We start from the raw sequence: 24401 nt of genomic DNA, 5'->3' as shown, positions 1-24401 counted from the left end.
AATACATTGAGACATTTTGCTTTCATACTGCAGAAGCTCTCTTATTTGAGGCACCACAAAGATTTTCTCTTTCACTTTTGCAGCATCGATGTTTGGAAATTTCTCACATAAGTAATGAAATCTTCTTGAATTCATTTTGTCCATTGCTTTCACAAAATTCTTCATTAGACCAAGTTTAATGTGGAGAGGTAGAAGGAAACTCTTCACTGGATCCACTAATGGAACATACTGCACACTACTCATTCCTGGCTCATACGAGGTGTGGCAATAAAGTTCCGAGACAGGTGTAATAAAAAGAACACAAAGTTGGAGCCCAGAAATGGTTTTATTTTTATTCAAAGTAATCACCACCTGATTGAATGCACTTATTACACTGTTCTTAAAGTTTCTGAAAAGAGATAATGTTTAGTTCAGTGGTTATGTTTTTTTTTTTTTTATGTCCTCAATATCCTGAACATTCTGAAATCTCTTTCCTTTGAGGACAGTTTTCACCTTGGGAAAGAAGAAGCCTGCTAGTATCAGATAGGGAGAGTGTGGTGGATGGTTGATCTGTACAATGCCATGTTTCATCAGAAATGTCTTCACAAGTGCAAAATGGTCAGGGGCATTGGCACAAAAAGAACCAGCTGCCTTTCTCTCAAAATTGTGGTCTCACACAGGAAATGTGCTTCAGTAGTCTTTAAAGTATCTTGTATGTAGAATGCATTACAAATTCCTTGTGAATCACCTGTTTGTTGATAAACATGATCAGCATCATTTTGATCCTGGACTTCTGTAAACAAATCTTTTTGGGCTTTAGTGATGATTTTGAACTCCACTGCACACTCTGATGAGTCATCTCTCGGTCGAACTGAAACACCCAACACTCATCTCCAGTGACAATACAGTTGAGGAAATTAGGATTGCCTTGACAAGTCTGGATGAAATCTTTGCCTGGTAACTCTCTTTGTTGCTTCTACTGGTCCACGAGGCTGTGCAGCACAAACTTTGCACTGACCTTCCTTTTCCCTAAACCGTCATACAAAAATTGATGTATCTTCTCCTTATTCATATCCAACTCATCAGCCATCATTCTGAGGATCAAACAGTGATCTCTTGTCACAATTTCCCAAACTTTTGTGACTCTGTCCTTGTTTCAAGAAGTTGATGGATGCCCACTTCTTGAATCATCACGAACATCCTCCCATCCATCTTTGAACTGTTTATACCATTCAGACACACTGGTACAACTTAACAACATTTCATCACCATAAAGTTTTTAATATTTCGTATGTTTCTATTGCAGATCTTCCCAGTTTAAGACAAAATTTGATATTTGTTTGTTGCTCCACTTCAAAATCATGACATGGAACATTAATGCTATTAATTAAACTGGTTGTTACTTGCAAACTGTCAGCATACTGGACAATTTCTGTACCACCATCTGTTGGAGGAAGTTTGAACCACAACAAAGCACTTAATTTTATTTTAAAACTCTTAACCTTTTATGACTGTAACAGCACCAGTCCAGGAACTTTATTGCCACACCTTTTATGTGCTTCTTTGAGGCCAATCAACATCTGATGTAATAGTCTTCAGTAGAATGGCTGTCCCATAGGCATAGGAAACAATGTTTTGTGCACACCCTTGCACACGACTTTTGAGGTCATTGTGTATATTCCATTGATGAGCGCTGTATTAATTTGCATTGAGTAATGTATTCTTTTTAAAGGATCTCATCTTTTAGATGAACAATCTAAAGAATCGGCAATGGCATAGATGGTTAACTTCTTGTTATGCAAGAGAACAGCTTTTTGGTAAAGATGTGCTATTCAGATGTAATGTATACAACCTAAAAAATAAATTCCATTGATATGATGGTAGTACCAGAGCAAACTGTTTATTATAAAGATCGTTCCCAAAGTTTGGTTTCTTTTTTGGTAGTGAGATACTTTGACATTTTTCTTAACTGTGTTTCTGCTTTAGTCTCATGGCAAGAAATTCAACTTTATATTTGGAGAGGGCTAGGTCTGTGATGAAATCATTCAACACAACTGAAGTAACCAGCTCTGGCTCCAGTGTCTCTTCATTGGGTGTGTACTCAGGATTGGCTGAAGTTCTCAGGTCATCTAGCAATCACACCTTTGTTGAATTATATTTTATCTTCTAAAGAATCTAATCCCTGTTGTGGAGGTGCTGGAATTAGAATACTCTCATAGTGAGGGATTGGTCTCATTGCCGAATCCAGGTTCACTAAACAATCTAGTGCTTATTCTTCACTGAGAATCCATCTACATTCACATTACAGAAGGAACAATCACCATCATGATCTTTTGACTCCCTCCATATTATGGGTATAGCAAACAGCATTAACTTTTACCTTTTGTTTAAACAAAGCACTACAAATAACATGTTCTGTACTCTAAGTTACCAGAATGAGGCAGGTTCCCCTGCCTCATTCTGGTAACTTAGAGAACAGCCTAAGTATAACTGGTAAATTTCTCAAATGTCTGTTGTGATTTAGTTAGGAATGTCACACACATAGCAGCATTTGTTGGAGTGTATTTCGGTAATTCACCAGATTTTATCTGAAATTTATAATCTAATAATAAAATTATGCAATTTATAATCACATAATTAAATTAAACTCTTCAGTTTGTAATCAGATAATTAAATTATGAAATAACAAGGATATATAGATATATTCAAACAGTTACATAAATATATGAATTAGTGATGGACATAACTGAAAGGTTAATCGATTAATAAAGTATAACCTAAATAATCAATTATTTAGGTTATGCTTATATCATTCAAGTGAATCTTTCATGAAATTTCTCGGACTAATCAACCAGTCTCATTATGTTCATGTAATTGGTCTTGTCACAAAGACTAGACATGCTAGAAGAAAACTGAAAACAGATCACCCAAAGATGAAACATACTTGTTGACTTGTGAAATCAGAATTAACTGTTGGATCTGCCATTCTCTTTCCATATACTACTAAATTTGAGCAGAGTTCCCTGAATGTAGAATGTATATTGCAGAGTTGCATGCTATAGTGGTGACCTTGGATCACATTAAAAAATTTCACCACAAAAAATATATATTAATTCTTTAACTTCATTGCAGGCTTTATCATTGATAAGGTATAATCCTCATCTAGTTCTGTCTTGTATACTTCTGCTGGATCCCTAGTCATATTGGGATCTTGATTTATCTGACATAGCTACCAAATTGACCCTGAATAACCATTGCCTGCCAGTCAACCATGCAGGCTACAAGCAGGTATATGAAATTGTATTCCAAATGACAAGATCAATGGCATGGAATACAAACAAATTCTAAGATTAAGCCTGTAATTCAACTGTTGCAGTCTTGTCTGTGGAGGCATTGTAAAAAGGAAAGTGTTCTTGCTCAGCTCCACTTGGGCACAGTCACCTCACATATTCTTTAAGGACCCTATGTGCAAATACTATGATGATACCCTTTTATAACTATTAGGCACAATTTTCTTGAATTCCAGAATTTTATTAATGTATCAGGACACTTGGTCAGATTTTGTTGTACAATGATAACTAAAATCTTGATATTTATAATATATACAGCTATACTTTCATATTTTTATTAGTTTTTTGGAGAGCGTTTTTGGTTTATATGCATTTTGATGTTATTCAGTCAAGTCAAAATATGTATTTATAGGTTATTTTTAATGTATTTTATTCTTGGTTCATCAGGCCCTAAGTTGTCAGTGTGCCATAAAAATTTGAGTCAAACAAGAAGCTAGTTTATCAAAATCCCTTAAGACTATGGCTGATGTGCAGTGCTTGGCTTATCAAACTTCTGATGAGTATGTTATCCAGTGATGGGTTTCCTCAGTTCATATATATACAGCAGACTCTCGATTTACCGGGATCGGATTAACCGGGACACTTCAAGACTCCAAATTAAAAAAAAAAAAAAAAATCAAAATTCAACTAATGACTAGAATACAGTAGTTATAAACAGGTGTTTTGCAAGTCGGAAATAAGCAACAAGAAGCGGCATTATAAGTCGTCATTGGGAGATTAGTGTACCCATTATCTTGCAACCCCGCTGTCTTCACATCTGCCGCTCAAAAAAAAAAAAAAAAAAAGAGCACAAAGGTTTAGTTTGTTTTAATGCATTGTGTCGATTGTTGTGTCTCATTATGTCAGGATGTTGAAATTTTTTTTATAGTAAATTTTTTTTGTTTTTTTTTTTTTTTTTTGTTTTAGAAATCGCGAAAACGATGGGTAAACGCAAAAGAGTTGCGCTTTCAGTTAAATAAAAACTAGAAATTATTCAAAAGTTCGAAAACGGTGCATCCGTTAAATCTTTAATGAACCATTATAATGTTGGTGACAAAACCATACACAACATCATAAAAAATAAAGGGAAGCTATTTGATTTAAAATCGACATCACAAAAAAGCATCGTATTGGACATGCGAGTAGAACGTGGTAAATTTTTTCGTTTTTTTACCTATCGCCATATTTTTTACATAGATTGCTGAACATTTTTCGATAGAGTAAGTCCCCAACTTACATAAATTTTTTCACTATTTTTTTTAGGATTGTAAAATTTAAAAAAAAATAATAATAAACAATCAGTAACAATGATCACAGCACGCACAAATTGCACAAGTGAGATACGGAGTAACAAGCAAAAAAATAGGAAAGAAGAGATGATTCTTGCAATTTATTTATGGTTTTTTTTGTTTTTTCCATATGATTGAAGATGTGTCTGAGCTATAACTGAATTTTTGTCAAGATGATCCTGCAGTGCTTCTTTAACCAGTGCTTCCATTAATTTTCCTGGAATAGAAGTTAAACTCAGGTCTATAATTATTGTGTCAGCCTTTGATCCTCCTTTGTGAATTGGGGTTACATTTGCACATCTCCAGTCTGTGGGTACCTCCCCTGAGTCCAAGGAAGCTCTCATAATTATGGCTAATAGATTGCTTACTTCCTTTGCTGCCTCCTTTAATATAACTGGATAGATCCCATCCACCCCATGTGCCTTTCTTGTATTTATCTTCAACATTTTCTCCTCTACTTTACTCTCAATTATTACAAGATCATCTAGCTCACTGCCAGTGTTTACTTCATCTATGGCATTCCCCTTCCTGAATAACTCCCCATGTGTGAATGTAGATGCAAAATATTGATTTAGTTTGTTGATTTAGTTTGTTGATTGATTTAGCTACCTGAGCAGGATCATGAACAGTTGAGCCATCGATATCAAGTGGACCAATCTGATTCATCCCCTTCCTTCTAGAGTTTACATAAGTAAAGAACTCCTTGCTGTTTTTCTTTGCATCCTTTGCCAAAGATTTCTCGTAATCTGCCTCCGCCTGCCTAACCTCCTTTGTAACTTGGTTACAGATCAACTTATGTCTATCATAGGCTTCTGTGTCACATGTTAATTTATATGTATCCCATGCATTTTTCTTCCCTGCCATATGTCTCATTAGTTCATCTGACATCCATTTAGGCCTGAACCTTGAACACTATTTCTTAGTTGGTATGTAAAGCCTAGTAGCTTCCAAGATAAGTTCTTTGAATGCTTCCCATTTTGAGTTTGTTGTTGTTGGTAACATCATCAGTTGGTCCCACTGTATAGAATTTAAATCCTGTCTCAGACCATCATAGTCGCCTTTACGAAAGCAATAACCCTTCCCTTTACCCCTGATGGGTGTTACCTCCTTGAGTAAATCCCACTTCAGCACACTGTGATCACTGTCACCTAGTGGTTCCTGTATCTGCAGATTCTTAATGCATGAAGCATTAAGCTTAAGATTCTTAATGCATGAAGCACTACTGATAATCAAATCAAGAGTATTGCTCCCTCTAGTTGCCTCCCGAACATGCTGATTTAGAAAACAATCATGCAATAAATCCACAAAAGCCTTGCTAGTGTGTGAGTGACCAACCCACAAATTCCAGTCAATATCTGGGAAATTAAAATCCCCCATTATAAGACTCTCTGATTTTTGTTCCAGAAAAATAGAAGTTGAATGGATAAAAGAGGAAGAAGAAAAGTTGATTCTGTGAGTTTGAAGTTGGATGATTTTAAAAATTCTGTGTTCAGCTACCACTTTATCACCTTTACAAATTTAAATCAATTGAAAAAAAAATGGTTGCTATAAAACAAAATTCCATCCAGATAACTTTAGTTTTTGTGCTGTCCTAACAAAATCCAAATGTGATTGGTTGGCTGTTATTCTTTCACATTCTTTCAGCCAGTAAGATTCATTCTGCAAAAAAAGTTGATATTTTAGTGTTCATTCTATGAATTCAGCATACTATACATTTAGTGGAGTTGAACTGATGTTCCTGGTGCTGCCTCCATAAGTCACCTACTCACTTAATCAGTGAATGTGTATATAATTATAGGTTTTTATAATTCTTTCTTAGAATTATAAATACTTTACTATATCTCTAAACAATTGATTTTCTTGGTTCCTTCCAAACATATTTATATATGTATATGTACAGTTTATGTATATAAACTCAGTCAAATAAAAATATAATAAAATAATAATACTGTACATTTGTCAAAAGTATGAATTCATCAAAATACAGGCCACAGTGATGATTGTAAAACAAAGAACTTGCAGCTCAGCCTCACATCTGCTAGATTGACATGTAATATACTGGTCACAAGGCTGAATGTTTTAGTTAGCCACCAGATTTGTTGAGCTCTTAGTTAATCCACATAAAATTTTAAGACATCAGTTATTAACATACTTCCTTATATAGTAAACTTTTTAAAATAGAAGCACTCAGGGATTGAGAAGTTCTGGATTTTAAAGAGATATACCTAATGTTTGAGCAGCTTTAGAGAAGCAAGAAACAGGACTGCAAACATATTCTCACTAGAGACAACCTGATATCTGATTAGGAACCAGTTAGTCCTGAAACAGGCTGTCATAGCAGTCTTAATTTAACCTTTTATAGAGGCCATCTGTTTGAAAGTAGTGCTATTCCAGGGCAACTTGTTGCAGACAAGTTGCCCTGGAACTTGGTTTGTTTTGCTGTATAATTAAGATCATTACATTATCTGTGCAGATTAAATCCTGCTGGTTGTAAAAACAGATTAAAGAATAAGACAGTCCTGTACGCATCTTATAATAAAAGAAATGTTACTTTTTGAATGGATTCTTAAAGACAGATGCGATCATTGATATGAATGGCAGGTTGCTGTCTTAATATTTCAGGATTATAAAAATATCAGTTTTTATAAAAATGTGCCAGATTTTAAAGAATTTCCGATTTCAGAGTGCCAGATTTACAGTTTACAAAATAATGCTTGGCAGTGCCAAGCATTATTTGATAAATTATAAAATAAAGCACCGCCTAATTAGGTGGTGCTCTATTTTATTTTGCTGTTGTTTACATTAGCCATGATGAATGATAAAATGATACTTTCTATGCATTCATTTGCATCTACTAAGTAGGCATCATTTTATTGTTCACCATTGTTATTACTTTGATGTTGTATAGATCATATATTGTTTATATTAGCCAAATAACAAAACTAAATGAAATACTAAGTTGTTTTTTAACCAATACTGAAAAAAAATTGATTTACAGGAACAGTATGTTTAAGGATTTTAGTATTTCCTCTGGTGGTAATGTCTCAACGTAGTTCTGCATCTTTAAACAACAATTTGCCTCAGTTACAGATGATTCAATTAAAATTGACAGAAGCGAGGAATAGTGGGAACACTCTTGAATGTAAGTATCACACTGATTAAAATTAGAGATTTATTTTATTTATGTATATGGTTGCAATTATAACAGAAACGTCTTATATAAAGTAGTTCATCATATAGTCGACTCCATTAGTAAATCTTATACACAAGAAAGGGGTATGATGACAGCCTTGTTAATTAACTCTAGACACAAGGGATACTGAAAGGCTTATGGGTAAATTTTTCCTCATCATGCCAAACATTATCATGATCTAGTTTGCTTTAGAAGGATTTTAGCATTAACATTAGTAGTGGTATATGATGGAAGAAAGCAATCTTATACAGCATCAGCAAAAAAAAAAAAACCCTTCTCATTTCACCCATCCATTCCCTCAAAAACTTTTGTCCAGTTCTTCCTTGAATTTATTTAAGCTATCAACTTCCGCAATGACAGACGGAAGTTTGTTCCAGCAATCAGCCACTCGATGGCTAAAGGCAAATTTTTGCACTTCTATCGTGCAACTGTCTTTTCCAATCCAGCTCTACATCCTTCTCAAAATGAAGCCTCCAGACCTGTATGCAGTAGTCAAGGTGTGACCTGACCATTGCCTTATACAAAGGGATAATCACTTCCTTATCCCTGTATTGACAAGACCCCATGAGCTGCTCTGGCAGTCTGTTTGCGCTGCTCAGAAAACTTCATATCTGACTGCATAATTATCTCCAAGTCTTTTCATTCTCTACTATCCTGAGTGTAGTATATTAACGTACCGCACGGTTGGTATGTTACTCCAGGGTTACTGCTACCCATATGCAGTACTCTCCATATGCTGAAAGTCCACTAGCTCCAACAATTGCTATCAATGAACTTTGTTTTCAGTCATTGCTAGCAATCTGAAAAATTAGTTTTCAGAAGCATTAAATTAAATATTATTTAACTTAAATCTAATTGTATTTGGTGAACCTATTCACCTCCAATTGTAAATTTTTTTTCTTTTTTATGTAAACCCCAAACACAAGAGGTATTAGAACCTATAGTACTTAGTACCATGCTTGGGTTGGAGGTTGAGAAGAAGAAAGAAGATATTTGTTGACATTGGACTTGAACTTTTGTAGACTGTAATTTTCAGGAAATACGTATGAGGGAAGGTTGTTCTAGAAGACGGCAGTTGAATGAATAAATGAGGAAGATGAAAAGTTGGTTCTGTGAGTTTGAAGTTGGACAGTAAATGGATGTTGGCTGGTGGCGGCACGTGTTCGGACTGTTTTGAATTAGAGAGCGGGAATTATAGAAGCCAATTCAGAAGAACAGTTCCCATGGAAGTATCTGTAGAAGAGGCATGCAGCACAAACAGTATGTCTGTGAGACAGCGAGTGGAGAGACTCTGATAGAGATGAATCATTAATTAACCTAACTGCCATCTTCTGAATGGAATCAAGAAGCGTGAGAGAGGTTTGAGGGGGTACCACCCCAGATTTGGGAACAATATTCCATGGCAGGGCGGATTTGCAATTTATAGAGAGTGAGCAGCTGTTTGGAGGAAAAGTAACACCGAAAGCAAAAGAGAAAAACCAAGTTTTTTAGATGCAGAGGAAGCAATATTTGTAATGTGCTTGTGCCAAGAGAGATTAGAAATCAGGGTAATCCCCAAAAGAGATATATCATTTTGCCTAGAAATTAGAATGTCACCAAAGATACACACAGGAGCAGAAGAATCCAAGATATAAGACAAGGCTGAGTTTTAGAAGGTTTGAAATCAACTAAGTTGTCTTTGCCCCACTGGAGAATTACCCGAAGATCGGCATTTAAGAAATTGGTAGCAAATTTTCGAGAAGTTGAAGCTGATTGAACAGGGCAAGGTTTCTCAAAGTGGAAAGTGGAATGCAATGTGCTATCATTGGCAAAACTATGGATAGGATTTCCAGTCAATGGAAGAAGGTCATTAATATACAAGAGGAAAAGAGTGGGGAAAAGAATTGAACCTTGGGGGACACTGGCATTAGTGGAGAAGTTAGAAGACAGAGAGCCATCTACCATCACCCTCAGTGAGCGATCAGAGAGAAAACTGGATAACCAATTACTAAAAACAGTTGGCAAACCATAAGATGGAAGCTTGTTTAGAAGACCTTTATGCCAAACACGATCGAAAGCCTTTGAGGTGTCATGAGCAACTACTTGTGTTTCACCGAACCTTTCCTTTATCATTGTACTGATTTTATTTATATATATATGATTTTATGTATTTTTAGGCGACGTAACATTTTTACAAGTTACCAGTCTTACCTTTTTATATTTTAACATTTTCCTGGCGCACTATAACCCTGCTGTTTTTGCGCCATAAAAATCAAATCAATCAATCAATCAATCACCGAACCTTTCCATTGAATTAGTCCATAAATGGGTAATATAAGCCAGAACATCACCAGTGGATCGACACTGACGGAATCCATACTGACGATCATTGATCAGACAGAAGGTTTCTAGGTAGTTTAAAAGTTGGCGGTTAATTGATTTCTCCGTTACTTTAGAAAGAGTATAAGTAATTGCAATGGGATGATAATTGGATGGGAGGGATTTGCCACCCTTTTTAGGAACTGGCTGGATATGAGCAAATTTCCAAGCAGAAGGAAAAACACCTTTGGAATAAGAAAGTGAAAAAAAGGTGGCAAAGAATAGGAGTAAGTTCAGGAGCACAGGTTTTGAGAACAAGTGGAGAAATACCATCTGGAACTGGAGCTTTCTTAGCATCAAGATTCGTCAAAATCCTTCTGACATCCTTTTGACGGAAGACCGCAGGAGGCATTGAATGGAGCGTGTTGGGAATGGTGGGAGGTGTTTTACCAAGATCATTAATATATGAGTTGGAAGAAAAATGGGATGCTAGCAGGTCAGCTTTATCCTTGGTGTGAAGTGACAACAGAACCATCTGGTTTGGACAGAGGTGGGAGCAGAGAGGGGCAAAAGTTGCAGCCAATAGCTTTGGCAAGGGACCAGAATGCTTGGCTACCATTAGGGCAAGAAGCAAGTTTTCTACTCTTAGCCTGTTCAAACTCTAGTTTGGACTGATTAATAACTGCTTTACAATTGTTGCAAGCTTTGGTGTAAGCAGAAAATGAAACTGAAGAATTAGAAACAAGCCAATTATGATATGCAACATTCTTCTCTTGATGAACAGCCTTAGTACATTTATTGGAAAACCAAGGTTTAGATAAAGGACGAGATTTTAAAATGGGCTGTGGGATAAAGGATTCCATTCCTGCAAGAATAATTTCACTGTCACGATCTGAACAAACGTTGACATCAGAAGTTTTGAAACAGTAATCTGACCAAGGAAAAGAAGAAAAGAAATCTCACAGGTCATCCCATTTTGCATTCTTGTAATGCCAAACAACACGAGGTTGGGAATAGCCACGAGATAAAGGCTCCATTGGAGAAGAGACAATTACCAAGTTGTGATCTGAAGTGCCCAAAGGACCTCTCAATTCAACCGTGTACTTAGAAGGGTTATTTGTGAGAAAAAGATCAAGCGTGTTGACTGTATGATTAGGATTGTCTGGTATTCTTGTAGGTAAATGAACAACCTGTGCGAGGTCATTAGTAATTGCAAAAGCCTCAGCATCTCGACCAGCTGGGTCGGCATGACTAGAAAACGGAAGCCAGCTGGAGTTGTGAACATTAAAATCACCAAGGAAAATTACCTCATTGTTAGGAAAGTTGGACTGGAGAAAGTCAAGTTGCAAAGAGAGGAAGTCAAAGAGCTCCAAGTGATTAGTGGGGTTGGGAGAACGGTAGAGACAACAGATGAATTTGACACAATGAGGTAGAGAGATTTTAAGCCAGAGAAGATCAAAGAGAGTAGATTCCAAATTGCCAAGACTCTGACAGGGCATATCAGAACGGACATATACACAAGTACCACCTTTAAGGCGAAAGGAATCATACAGTGAATAATTTGGGCATCTTAGATGAGCAGTAGTTGAATCAACCGATAACTGAGATTCTGTCAGAAAAAGTACATGGGGTTTGGCAGACTGCAAGTAGAAATGGACATCGTTAAGATTATAATTGAGACCATGTATATTTGTGAAATGAATTAGGAAGTGCTTGGGAGGTTTAGATCTTTTCGCAGATAAGCTTGCTCTATTAGTTTGACAATTCATGGTGTATTCAGTATTAAGAAAAAGTGGGTGGAACATGCTGTATGAAGTAATGAAATTTTTGGATATGGCTTATTTGGATATTTTGGATTTGGAGAACAAATAATAAATAAATAAATATTACTTTATTGATCAACCAACTCAGTATAGGTATTGAGCTGGTTGAGCTTTATTAAATTGCTAGCTTTATTAAATTGAAACATGCTGCATTCTTGTAGTCCATTCCAATTTAATAAAGCTAGCAATGTCATTCCCTCCCCCCCCTTTAGCAGAGTCCTGCTACAAAAATACAAAAAGAGTTTTTTGAACGAAATTGAAATTAATCAATTCTTTTGGGATGGGGGAGTAGTTTCTGGAACTTCTCAGTATCATTGAAGGTAAAGAAATAGATATTTTGCAGTATCAGTTCTGTCAATTTCATTGTGAGAAGTTACCAGATTTATGAAAAAAGAAAGAATTGAAGTACAGTGGTGCTTGGTCAAGGAACACTTGGGATAATTTGTTATACAGTATTTCAAGCTTCCTTGTGCACTTCTCCAAGTGTACAAGGAAGCTTGAAATACTGTATAACAACTTATCCCACATCATTTTTATTCATATTAATAAGTCCTCATTGCAGTGTGACAATATTTGGCTAGGTGAAAATAGAACTGAATCAGATCTCTTTCTGATGAAGCTTTCGAAATGGTCTGAACAGCAGTGCTGCCATTGTTATACACAATACTTTGACTGAATACTTCTTGCAGACTGCCCTATTGAGAAGGCAAAGTTTGCAACAGTACCTTTCTTGAAGCAATCAAAATCATTTGATGTCTAATAGAAGATCCAGAAGAAAAATCCCAGGTATGCTAACATTTGAAAGCATACCGTACTGGTAAAAATCTTATTGTTGCATTTTAATATAAAATGTGTATGTTGTCAGTGAATTTAATCTCTAGTGCAATGTGGACTTTCCTACTCTTTCTGAAAAGTCTTCTGTTTTCCTCTTTTTTTTTTTTCTTTTTTTTTTTCTTTTTTTTTTGTGAAGAATTGCTTTTTTCAAATATAAAAGGAAAACAGGCAAAAATATTGCTCCTTTTCTTCTTATAATTGGTTGATTTCTTCTCAGTTTTTGAAAGTAAAATTTCAACTATGTGTAGAGAAGACCTTAAGTGTTCAAGAGAAACTGCTAATTAGGTGAGGGTAGGGAAGCTGTTGGAAAGACAGTTTAGTAGTATTGATTAATACAGCACTTTCACCCTTCTTGAGAGTACTTGTGTGCAGCCTCAGCTTACCATATGTATAGAAAGAGACAATAAAAGAGATGACCACAGCACCAACAGACACAGGCTACAAAAAAAATAAGGGATGTATCAGGGTATTTACAAGTAAAAAATATAAAATCTAACCTGTTTATATAATAATGTCAAGAGAGCTGTAAAAAAAAAAAAATGAATTTGAGCTTCTGGTCAGGTTGCCTAATAATGATATTGTAAGGCTGAGACATGGTGCCACTCTGGGATGAATTTAAGGGATGAATTTTGTTAGGATGAATGTATTGTGTATAGGAAAGGTATAGTGTGAGAAGGAAAGGGGTAGCTAGTGAAATCTTTTCAAAAGCTGCCTATAAAAATGATCAGATCAGTTCCAGAATCTGATAACAACCAGGTTCATTTTGTTCATTAGTTCATTTTGTGTGATACGAGATGATTAGTGGTAAAGAAAGATGATAGTGGGAGTATGTTACATAATAAACACTGAGAAGTATGATAAAAACAATCTTTTCATGCAAATTGAATGGGCTAACAAGTGTGATTGTCTCATCATAGGGACTTTAATTTATTTGTACCTCTTGAAACCTACTGGAAGACTATTTATTCCAACATATCGGAGAGGGAACAAGGGTCTCATTTCACATAGACTGTAACATTGACTTTAGTTGCTGTTACAGTTAAGTGTGAAGTATAGCCCCCTTAATTGGAATATTTTGGTTTGAAAATGCTACTGGAAGGCTTATTGGAGTATTTTTATTGGAAGGCTTTTTATTATAATTCCTTATGAAGTTTATGCTAGAATCAGATGTATGCCTTTAATTTTTGTGCTTATATATGTGAATGAATTTTGTGGTGAGATGATGTCTAAAGAAGTTTTTCCTAATATTTTTAGCCTACAAATTAAAAGGTTTCAATCTGAATCTTTAAGAAACTGTTGCACATTCTCCAGTTTGTTTGTTTAACCCTGTTGAATACGATATGCTTTCTTTAGGATTTGTTTTCACCTTTTAACTAAATTTATACATTGTTATAAACTTTTAATCATGAGTATTATCACAGTATCAACTTGGATTAAAAAGGTAAGTTGCATTTTAGGTCTGGACTACATTATTTAATTTTTTTTAAGTATTTTATCTCTTGTGGTTCTCTCCAATCATTTTCTGATGCTTGTTTTGTTTGTTTGTTATTTGGTTTTTAGGAGCATTAGCAACTAAGGCCATATTGCTCCGTGAATATGCGGTGGTCATTCCTGACCTTTCCGCATCCTCCATATTTGGTGGTGACGGGCTCAAACTCCGGTCTAATCAAGAAGCGTGTGCTAATTTTCTTATGCAGGTGTGCTCTGTACATTGTTTCTTTGTGAAATTTTGAAGCTTTGCAAAAATGAAAACTTTGTACATAAATGCTTTTAAATATTAATTTCTTTTATTTTGATTTGATTTCCCAGAAAAATTATTGTTAAAAATCAAACAAATCAAACAAAAAAAAATCTAAAAAATTATTAAATTATTAAAAAATAATCTAGGCATTACTTATTTTTGATGCAATAATATCCTCTACCTATGTATCACTTAATTCAGTTTCATCATCAACTTCTGTATCTGAATTCCAGAGAATTTCTTCAGTTTCAGCTTTTGTAAGTGAAAATCAGATAATAATGGCCTGCAGTTACAGTCGCCTCCTCCAATTTTCAAAGCTATTTTTGTGCTGCCGTTTGTTGAAACTGTCTATTATTAATTGAAAACATAAAAGATGGACTGGACAAACTTCAAGACAATTCACACATAAATGGACACATTATTTCGAAATTTACTTGAAACAACTTTTAAAATATAAATGTGCATATGAAAAGTTAAATGTTCATAGTTTGTGCAGGTGAAATCCATGAAGTCTAGATCAATTTTTAATTTTTCTTCTGGTTACATAATAAAGAACAAATTGGATAATACATGTACAAATCAAATCTTACTGAAGTGATAAATCTAACTAAAACTCAAATTTGATCACTTTCTTGAAAATAAGCTTATTTTAAAGGGAGAATAAATGACCCCCCCACACAACTATATGTTTAATGCCATACTTTTGGAACCAAGTGTACTGCTTGATGGAATAGTTTACTCTTTAGTATATATATTCTTAAAATCGGTGCATGAAATCATGACTTCTCACTGAAAACCAGAATGTAAAGCTCAGTGTGATTTAGATTTGGTGCAGGATACATCAAGCTGATGTTTGAAGTATTGCTGATGCTATTGAGGCTGTGTTAGGTGGGTTGGAAAACTGCTAGCTTGGGGGAGGATACACAGCCTAAAAGGTTAACAGTGGCCACAGGCAGAGGCAAAAGTGATTGTTACACTGCTTCTATTAGAATGAGCAGCAGCCTGGAAAGCAAGGCAATGGAGATTTCCAGGACTGCTAGGAGTCATAGTGGAACAAATAAATACATGGACTGTGTTAGGGTAACTAAGAGAAGAAACAGGTGCATGTATGCCAATGCTAGAAGTACAGTAAATAAATTTGATGAATTTGAAGTGCCAATCAAGGCATCAAAGGTAGATATTGTTGGGATATCAGAGATGTGGTGTCACACAGACATAAACAGTGCAGAATTGGAATTTGGGGAGTACAATGGGTACAGAACGGATAGACAGGACAGGAAGGGAGGAGGGGTTCTGCTGTTAGTTAAGAAACATAATATCTAAGGAAGTGCATCCAATTGATGTTGGTGGATAATGCAATGTTGAGTCTGTTTGGTATGACATAAGCACTGGGAAAGGAAAAATGAGAGTAGGTGTATGTTATAGGCCTAATGAATCTGTTGAGTATAATGAGCAATTGTGCAGAGAAATAGAGTGGGCCAGTAAATCAGAATGTCTTATAATGGGGGATTTTAACTTTCCAGATATTGACTGAACTTGTGGATTGGTCACTAGCACACTAGCAAGACTTTTGTGGATTTATTGGATGAGTGTTTTCTACAGCAACATGTTTGAGAGGCAACCAGAAGGAGTAATACTCTTGATCTGATTATCAGCAGTGATTATTCATGCATTAAGAATTTGCAGATAAAGGAACCACTGGGTGACAGTGATCACAATGTATTGATGTGGGAATTACTTAAAGATGTAACTACCATCAATGCTAAAGGGAAGGACTTTTGCTTTCATAAAGGTGACTACAGGAGTCTCATACAGTTTTTAAATTCTGTACAGTGTTATAAACTGATGTTACCAACGTTGAATTCCAAATGGGAAATCTTAATTGTATCCTTAATTTTGGAGGCTACTAGGTTTTTCATTCCAACTAAGAAATACTGTTCAAGTTTAGGCCTAAATGGATGTCAGATGAACTAATGAGGCTCGTGGCAGAGAAGAAAAATGTATGGGATGCATATAAATTATCAAGTGACACAGAAGCCTATAGTAGATATAAGCTTGTCTGTAATCAAGTCACAAAGGATGTTAGGAGAAGGCGAAGGCAGATTATGAGAAATCCTTGGCAAAGAATGGAGAGAAAAACATCAAAGAGTTCTTTACTTATGTAAACTCTAGAAGGAAAGGGATAAATCAGATTGGACCACTTAACATAGATGAGTTGACTATTGATGATCATGCTAAGGTAGCTGATAAACTTAATGAGTATTTTGCATCTACATTCACACATGAGGAGTTATTCACTGAGGGGAGTGCCAGAAGTTCATCAAACTCTAACAGGGAGATAAGTGGTAGATGACTTTCATCAACCGGTGAAATACCACCACTTTGCTTATTGGAGGCTTGAAGTGGTGAAACCCATGTTTAGTCTCTAGAGCAAAGTCCCCCCCCCCATACTTCTCCTTCAACCCATGCACGGTACTAAGTACTATAGGTTTTGATACCTTTCGTTTTTGGGGTTTTCATAAAAAAAAAAAAAAAAAGTGATTTTATAATAACTGAGAGCAAAGTGGAGAAGAAATTGTTGAAGTTAAACATAAAAAAGGCACCTGGGGTGGACGGGATCTATCCAGTTCTATTAAAGGATGCATCAAAGGGAGTAAGCAAACCCTTAGCCATAATTATGAGAGCTTCCTTGGACTCAGGGGTCTCAGGGACTGGAGGTGTGCAAATGTATCACCAATTCACAAAGGGAGTTCAAAAGGTGACACAAGTAACTATAGACCTGTTAGTTTAACTTGTGTTCCGGGGAAAAGAATGGAATCACTGGTTAAAGAAGCATCGCAGGATCATCTAGACAAGATTGCAGTAATAGTTAAGACACAGCATGAGTTTGTTAAAGGGGGGGGGTCTTGTCTGACCAATTTGATTGGATACTATGATGTGGTCACAAAGGAACTTAATGCCAAAAATAATTTTGATATCATATACTTGGATTTCAGGAAAGCTTTTGATACTGTTGCACATGGAAGATTTCTGTACAAATTGGAAAGGTGTGGCATTAAGGGTAAGTTGCTACAATGGATAAAGGGCTGGTTGAGTGGGAGACAACCGAGAGTGGTAATCAATGGACACTGCTCTTCATGGACAAATGTTATTAGTGGAGTTCCCCAATGTTCGGTGTTGGGCCCATTGTTGTTTTGTATATTTATCAATGATATTGATGAAGGTATATCAGGTTTAATGCCCAAGTTTGCAGATGATACAAAGGTTGGCAAGGTTGTTAACGACAATAAAGACAATATGCTACTCCAACTGGATCTAGATGAGTTGGGCAAATGGGCTGAGAAGTGGCAACTTAAGTTTAACATTGACAAATACAAATACTGCATATGGGTAGCAATAACCGAAGAGAAACTACCAACTGTGTGGTACTACACTCAGGGAAGGGGAAAGTGAAAAAGACCTGGTGGTAATTGTGCAAGCAAATATGAAGTTTGCTGAGCAGGGCGGGTCATGGAGTTTTGTCAGTGATATATAAGAATTTTGCTAGCAGGTACAGGGAGGTGATTATCACATTATACAAGGCAATGGTCAGGCCACACTTAGAGTATTGTGTACAGGTGTGGAGGCCTCATTTTAGGAATGTTGTAGAGTTGCTGGAACGAGTACAAAGAAGGGCAACAAGATTGGTGAGGGGAACAAAGGGGTGCTCTTACCAAGAAAGGCTTAAGGCCTGCAGATTGCAGCACCTGGAGAGGAGGCACCTGTGAGGTGATCTGATTAAGGTGTATAAGGCCTTGAATAGGTTGAGCAAGCTGAATGCTAATGGAATTCTTCCTCTTGCTCAGATTAAGAACCTGAGGGGGCACAGATTCAAATTGAGGAAAGACAGTTGTAGAATAGATGTGCAGAAATTTGCCTTTAACCAGCAGGTAGTTGATTGGTGGAACAGACTTCCATCCTTTGTTGTGGAAGTTGATAGTTTAAATAAATTTAAGGCTGAACTGGACAGGCATTTGGAACGAATGGAGGGGTGAAATGGGAGGGATTGTTTTTTTTTTTTTTGGCTGATACTTCATAAGCTTGCTTTCTTGCATCATATGCGTCTACTAGTGCTAAGCTAGACCTAGAAACACTTCTTTTTTTTTGTGCTTATTGCAATGTTATATATTACTTATTAAAGATTTTTAGTATATTTTAGACAATTTAAATGTTAAAATTAATACCGTTTCGCAAACCCTTATGACAAATAATGATATTTTTGAACTGGGTCTAAAATATTCTTATAGAAAGTTTATTGAATATTGCTAATTTTATTTAATTAAAAATAAGTTATTTTCCAAAGAGTAATCGAGTTTTAGACAATCTTTTCAGTGTGTGCTGATGAAGTAAAATAGAAATTGTATCCATGAAATGTGTGCTGCCTATATACGATTAGTTTGTTCTTTTCTATAAAGCTTACAAAAAAAAATAAAATACTGATCCTACTCTTTACGCAGGTATAAGTTTTTTTTTTTTTTTTTTTTTTAATGAAAACCCCAAACACGAAAGGTATCAAAACCTATAGTACTTAGTACCGTGCATGGGTTGAAGGAGAAGTATGGGGGGAGGGGGTGCCGGAAACTTTGCTCTAGAGACTAAACATGGGTTTCACCACTTCAAGCCTCCAATAAGCAAAGTGGTGGTATTTCACCGGTTGATGAAAGTCATCTACCACCTATTAAATAAGTGCATTCATATCAAGTTTAAAAGTTTTTATATATAGAGTAAGTCCCCAACTTGGTAAGCCCGAGTTACATAAATTTTTTTTCACTCTTTTTTAGGATTGTAAAATTTAAAACAGTAAAAAAAAAAATCAACTGCTAACGATGAACACGGCACGCACGAATTGCACAAGTGAGATACGGAAATTTTTTTTTTTTTTTTTATCCTCCTTTTTTCCATTATTATATGGGGTCAGCGTTTTTATTGTTTTACCATTAAATTTTTACGGCCAGATGCCCTTCCTGACGCCAACCCTCACCCTTTATGCAGGCTGGGAATATGCGGTGATCATTCCCTGACCTGCCGCATCCTCCGTATTTGGTGGGTATTGGCTCGAATCCCGGTCTAATCTTGAAGCGTGTGCTATGCACTACTGCTCCTGGCTACGGAGGCACCAAGTGAGATACAGAATAACAAGCTTAAAAATAGGAATGAAGAGAAGATTCTGAAAATTTATTTATGTCTTTTTTATGTGACTGAATATTTCAGTGAAGGGAACACACATTTCATCATAATAATGTAAAAACCCACAGAATTCCTAGAGAGCTATCGGTATTATCGCAAATGCAATAAGATCGTGTTTTCTACCAGTTTGTAATGAATTGCACTAACAGAAAAGCCCAATAAACCAGAAATGTGCTTTACTAAAATGTGAGCTCGCAGGAGGTCTTGAAGTTTTTACAGAAAATTTCATTTTGACCATTATCATGGTGCTGACTAAGAGAATAAGTGACAGTGGTACTAATAATCTACCAAGAAAAGGAAGGTGATCAATTTGAATCAGCAAATTAAAATAATAAGGATGTATGAAAATGGTCAAACATTAACAAGTATTGCACACAATTTAGATTTGTCAATGTCAACAGTGAACACAATAATAAAGGTCAAAGATAGAATACGAGAAGCGGTGAAGGGATCGGCACGAGTGAAGTCAACTATCACAACCAAAGCTACGAAATACATATCAGTTTTTATAGTACAGTAACATGCATTTTTTCTTCCTTTTATGTTTTCTTTTCTTATGTGCCACTCTGGCTACTTCACTGCTGTCCCCAAATCAAGTTTTTATTTGAACTAATTAAAAATATATAACTATTTTTCTGTGTATGTAATTTATATAAAACTAATTAAACGATATATAACTATTTTTCTTCATTCTTCTGAGGATATTATGTGGCTTTTGTAATCAGGGATATAGTAGCAAATTTTATTAGTCATTCTCGAGTTATATAAAACTTGACATACGTAAGAAGTCCCGGAATGTATCTCTTATGTATGTCGGGGACTTACTATACTTGAATATTACTGGATTGTCTTTCCTTATACTTATAATCAGACACTTCTAATTACACTAGCCAATACAATTTTTACCTCCAAGAATTTAAATGCTATTTTCAACCAGTTTTTATGTGTAGATTTCAAAAATCACCATGATAGTTCTTTATAACTGTGACACATTGTGTCACAGTTATAAAGAAGGAGCTTTGTTTTACAAATATGCCAATTTCACATAATCTAGCCAGTAATGTATGGCATACTGATTTATTTTAACAGATATAAGCCTAATTCTCTTAATTTTAGCAATTGATTTTGGCCTCGGTTTTCTTGTGATAAACATAATCAGATTTTTTTTTTTACCTATGGTTCTTAGGTTCAAATTCCAATTCAACAATTTACAATTTGAAGAGAGCACACTTAGTGTTTTTGGTGTCGTAGTCAATTTGTGGGCTGTGCCAAGGTTTTCCAAGTATTAACTGGTCATGACATGTTCTCAAGGTTGTAAATCAATCCTGCAAACATATAATAGAACATATAATATGTTTTTACACTTATATTACAACCTTGAATTATACATATATCCCTTTATTTTGATATTAGAGTTAGTACATCTTTTGATATAGATATGATAGCGACTTTTTATGATGATTTTCAGAATCAGTGTTTATTTCCTCCAGAATCACATATTTTCATTGCAGAGGTATGACAAAAAAATATTTTTTGTTGGCTACTGTTATCATGATTTTTGTGTTTCTAGCTGACTTCGTATGAAACTCTATAGAAAAAATTAAATTATTTTTTATTATTTGTAATAATTTATATATTTGTTATTATTTATTTAACTCTTTTTGCCTAAAATCAGAAATTGCCTGCTATGTTTTCTGCTACCAAAGTTATTTTATAAATATAAAGAAATATATATATATTTATTACTTATTGTGCATAGGAAGTAATTTTCCAAATTTATCTCTAATATCTGTTATACAATAAGAAATTCACTCATTATATTTAATATTTATAGCTGCAAGGTATGCCCACGAAATGATGACATTCATGAAAGACAAAGAAATTAAACCAGCCAAAAGCATGCTGATTCCTCTCGTTCAGGTTTGTATTTTGATTAATGGGTTAAAGATAATGCTGAGCTTTCCAAAGTGGGTGTTGCATTATGTCCCAAAGGATATTCACCAAATTTTGACATCATATCAGTGTTATTTTTAGTATGATTTTCTTTCACTACATATTAATATAATTGATTGATTAAAATACAGTTGTTGAGTAAAACATTAAAAATTTGACTTATTTTTTCCACATGCTTCTTACTCTGTGGCTTGTGAGCTCCAGATACATTATTTTTCTTTGAAAGCTTTTTTCTTTGAAACTTACATAATCAATTTTAGATGGCCTTGGTTAAGCTGATGCTTGGTACTCTCTCTTCCCCCCCCCCCAAAGTTTTTGGCTTGAAACAAAGGATGATGTGCATACCACAGTTTATAGATAAAAAAAAAAGGATGGGTGTTGAATAACAAAATTTTTCGTGGGATGTTGAATTCATTTTGGCATATATACAGTGGACACCATTTATTGTGATCACTTTGGGACTCAGCTAAAGTGATAATAATAACTGAATAAACAAGAATGCAGCTGTTCAGCATTGTTTATTATATCAGAGCCAAAATGTATACATAAAAAGGTAGAAATGGACAGAAAGAAAACATTAAAATCAAGAATCATTAAAATTAGTGTAAATATAAAATACCTAAATTTGACTGTCCACTATTTCTTCGAGAAAGTCATAATAAAAATGAAATTCTGGAAATTCATACAAACCATTAAAAACAAAAAGTAAATATTAAAATCAAGAATTAGAATAGGGTTAATGCTCTACAGTGAAATTAGTAAGAGTATAGATATAGTATTTTCTTTCACAGAGTAATGACACTAACAACCATACAAACTGTGAAAATTAACAGCAGTAACTAGCCATGCAATGTGTTGGAGTTCAAGAACAAATAGGGTTGTTACATAATCACTTTCACTGCACATGCATAAACCATGATAAGGCAAAAAAATATAATATAAACCAAAGTGCCGATTATAGTTAACTGTGTTTTTTTGTATATATTAGTATATGTCTGATCAGGACTTAATAAAAATTATAAATTATGTGAATGATGACATCTGTGATCACAGTAACCAACGTGCACTATATATTTTGTACCTGCAGGTTATCCAGGTTTATGACAATGAATCAATTTTTTTGACTTGATTTAACTTCTCCTCCACCTCATCATTGTGACATAATTAGTAGCATAAAATTACTCTGTCTTACTTGCATAGTTTTTCTCCATCTTTTTCTTTTTTGCAAAAAATATACTAAGACAATTTTTTAGAGAATCAAAATTGTTTAAAAATTCTGTGTGTTTCTTCTTATTTTCATTAATGAACATAGCCATAATAAACACCAGAAAATAGTTTGCTGTAATAAAAAAAAAAGAAAGAAAGAAGAAGAAGCAGCAAACTTTATTTTGTAAGTTTCTCATTTCCAGTACAGTGCAGAGATGGTACTTTTTCTCAGTTTAGAAAGCAATAAAGATTAATAAAAGAGCTTAACTCATTCTCTGCCACCTAAATGTTATAGAACCCATTCAATGTTCTGTAATTTTCAAAATTTAAAAAAAAAATCAATATTTTGACATCCTCAGCATTTTGAAAATTCATACATACTAGTTGACAATTAAAAGTTTGGAATTCACTGCTAAAAGTGAACACTCTGGTTGCAGTAAAGACAGTTTTATTTATTAAAATAATCAAATAATTAGTTTGGCTAGGTTTAGACACACTGGTGCGCGAAACTCAAAGACCAACACTATTTCTAAAGGTTACAACTACAAAATCAAACGAAACAGCCTGTGGCGATCTGCATAACTGTGGCCATTCAGTAGAAAGCTGGAGCACATGCAAAAATTTGAATCTTGATGAGAGGGCTCACATAAACAGTTTAAAGCAGTGGTTCAGCAGTTATGTGCAAATTGCCAAATGGTGAGCACGATTGTTACAGACGTTCGATTGGTTTCATACAGTGCTATAGACAACAAAATTGCCAGTAGACAACACTTGGATGACTTTACCCGGGGTCGAATAATTGGGAAGATCGAGGAAGGTTGAAGTGCAAAGAGTGTGGCTACAGAGTTCAGTATCACCAATAGCATCTTCTCATGTGCGTGGTCGGCCTTCAGAATGACAGATACAGCTGTTCAAAGGATCAATAGTGGTCATCCACGAAAAACAGCACCCAACAATGACCACTATACACTCCTACAGGCCAAGACAGACCGACACCAGACATCAGGATCCATTGCAAACAAGTTGCACAGGACGCAGAATATCGTGGTTTACTGTGGCCAGGAAACTTCACAAAGGTGGACTGCTTGCCCAACAGCCAGTACGTTGTGTCCCTTTAACACCTGCCCATTGGAGACACCGTTTACAGTGGTGCATTGAACACAAGGACTGGACAGCAGCGCAATGGGATAAGGTACTCTTTACTGATGAGAATAGATTCAGTCTCAGCAGCGATTCTGGATGTCAGCTAATCTGGCGAGAGGTTGGCGCACGGTGTCACCCTGCAAACATCACTGAAAGGGATTGATATGGCGGTCGAGTTGTTCTTGTCTGGGAAGGCGTTATCTTGGATGGACGTATACAACTCCAGATACCGGAAGGCGGTACTGTAATTGGTGCACGCTGCTGTACTGAGGTAATTCCTTTCCCATGTACATCTCTTCCGAGGTGCCATTGGCTCCGAGTTCATGTTTATGGATGATAAAGCAACACCCCCACGCACTGCAGCTGTTGATATGCTTTTGGAAAGTG

The 24401-nt window shown here is 35.4% G+C and overlaps 1 protein-coding gene across 1 annotated transcript in view; it reads left to right on the top strand.

Moving 5' to 3' along the window:
* The window catches only part of OXA1L (OXA1L mitochondrial inner membrane protein), an 88483-nt gene that overhangs the window by 30576 nt on the left and 33506 nt on the right, over positions 1–24401 (top strand). Inside the window, exons 4-5 of the mRNA XM_090382107.1 lie at positions 7596–7739; positions 21547–21632. Coding sequence (XP_090238233.1) covers positions 7596–7739; positions 21547–21632 — 230 coding nt within the window. The remainder of the gene's footprint in view (positions 1–7595; positions 7740–21546; positions 21633–24401) is intronic.

This window comes from Mastigoproctus giganteus, chromosome 9 (assembly GCF_048544385.1).
Source record: "Mastigoproctus giganteus isolate SK-2022 chromosome 9, ASM4854438v1, whole genome shotgun sequence".
In the NCBI taxonomy this organism is placed as follows: domain Eukaryota; kingdom Metazoa; phylum Arthropoda; class Arachnida; order Uropygi; family Thelyphonidae; genus Mastigoproctus; species Mastigoproctus giganteus.
The sequence above is the reverse complement of the archived record's forward strand: the minus strand, read 5'-3'. Positions and strand labels throughout refer to the sequence as shown.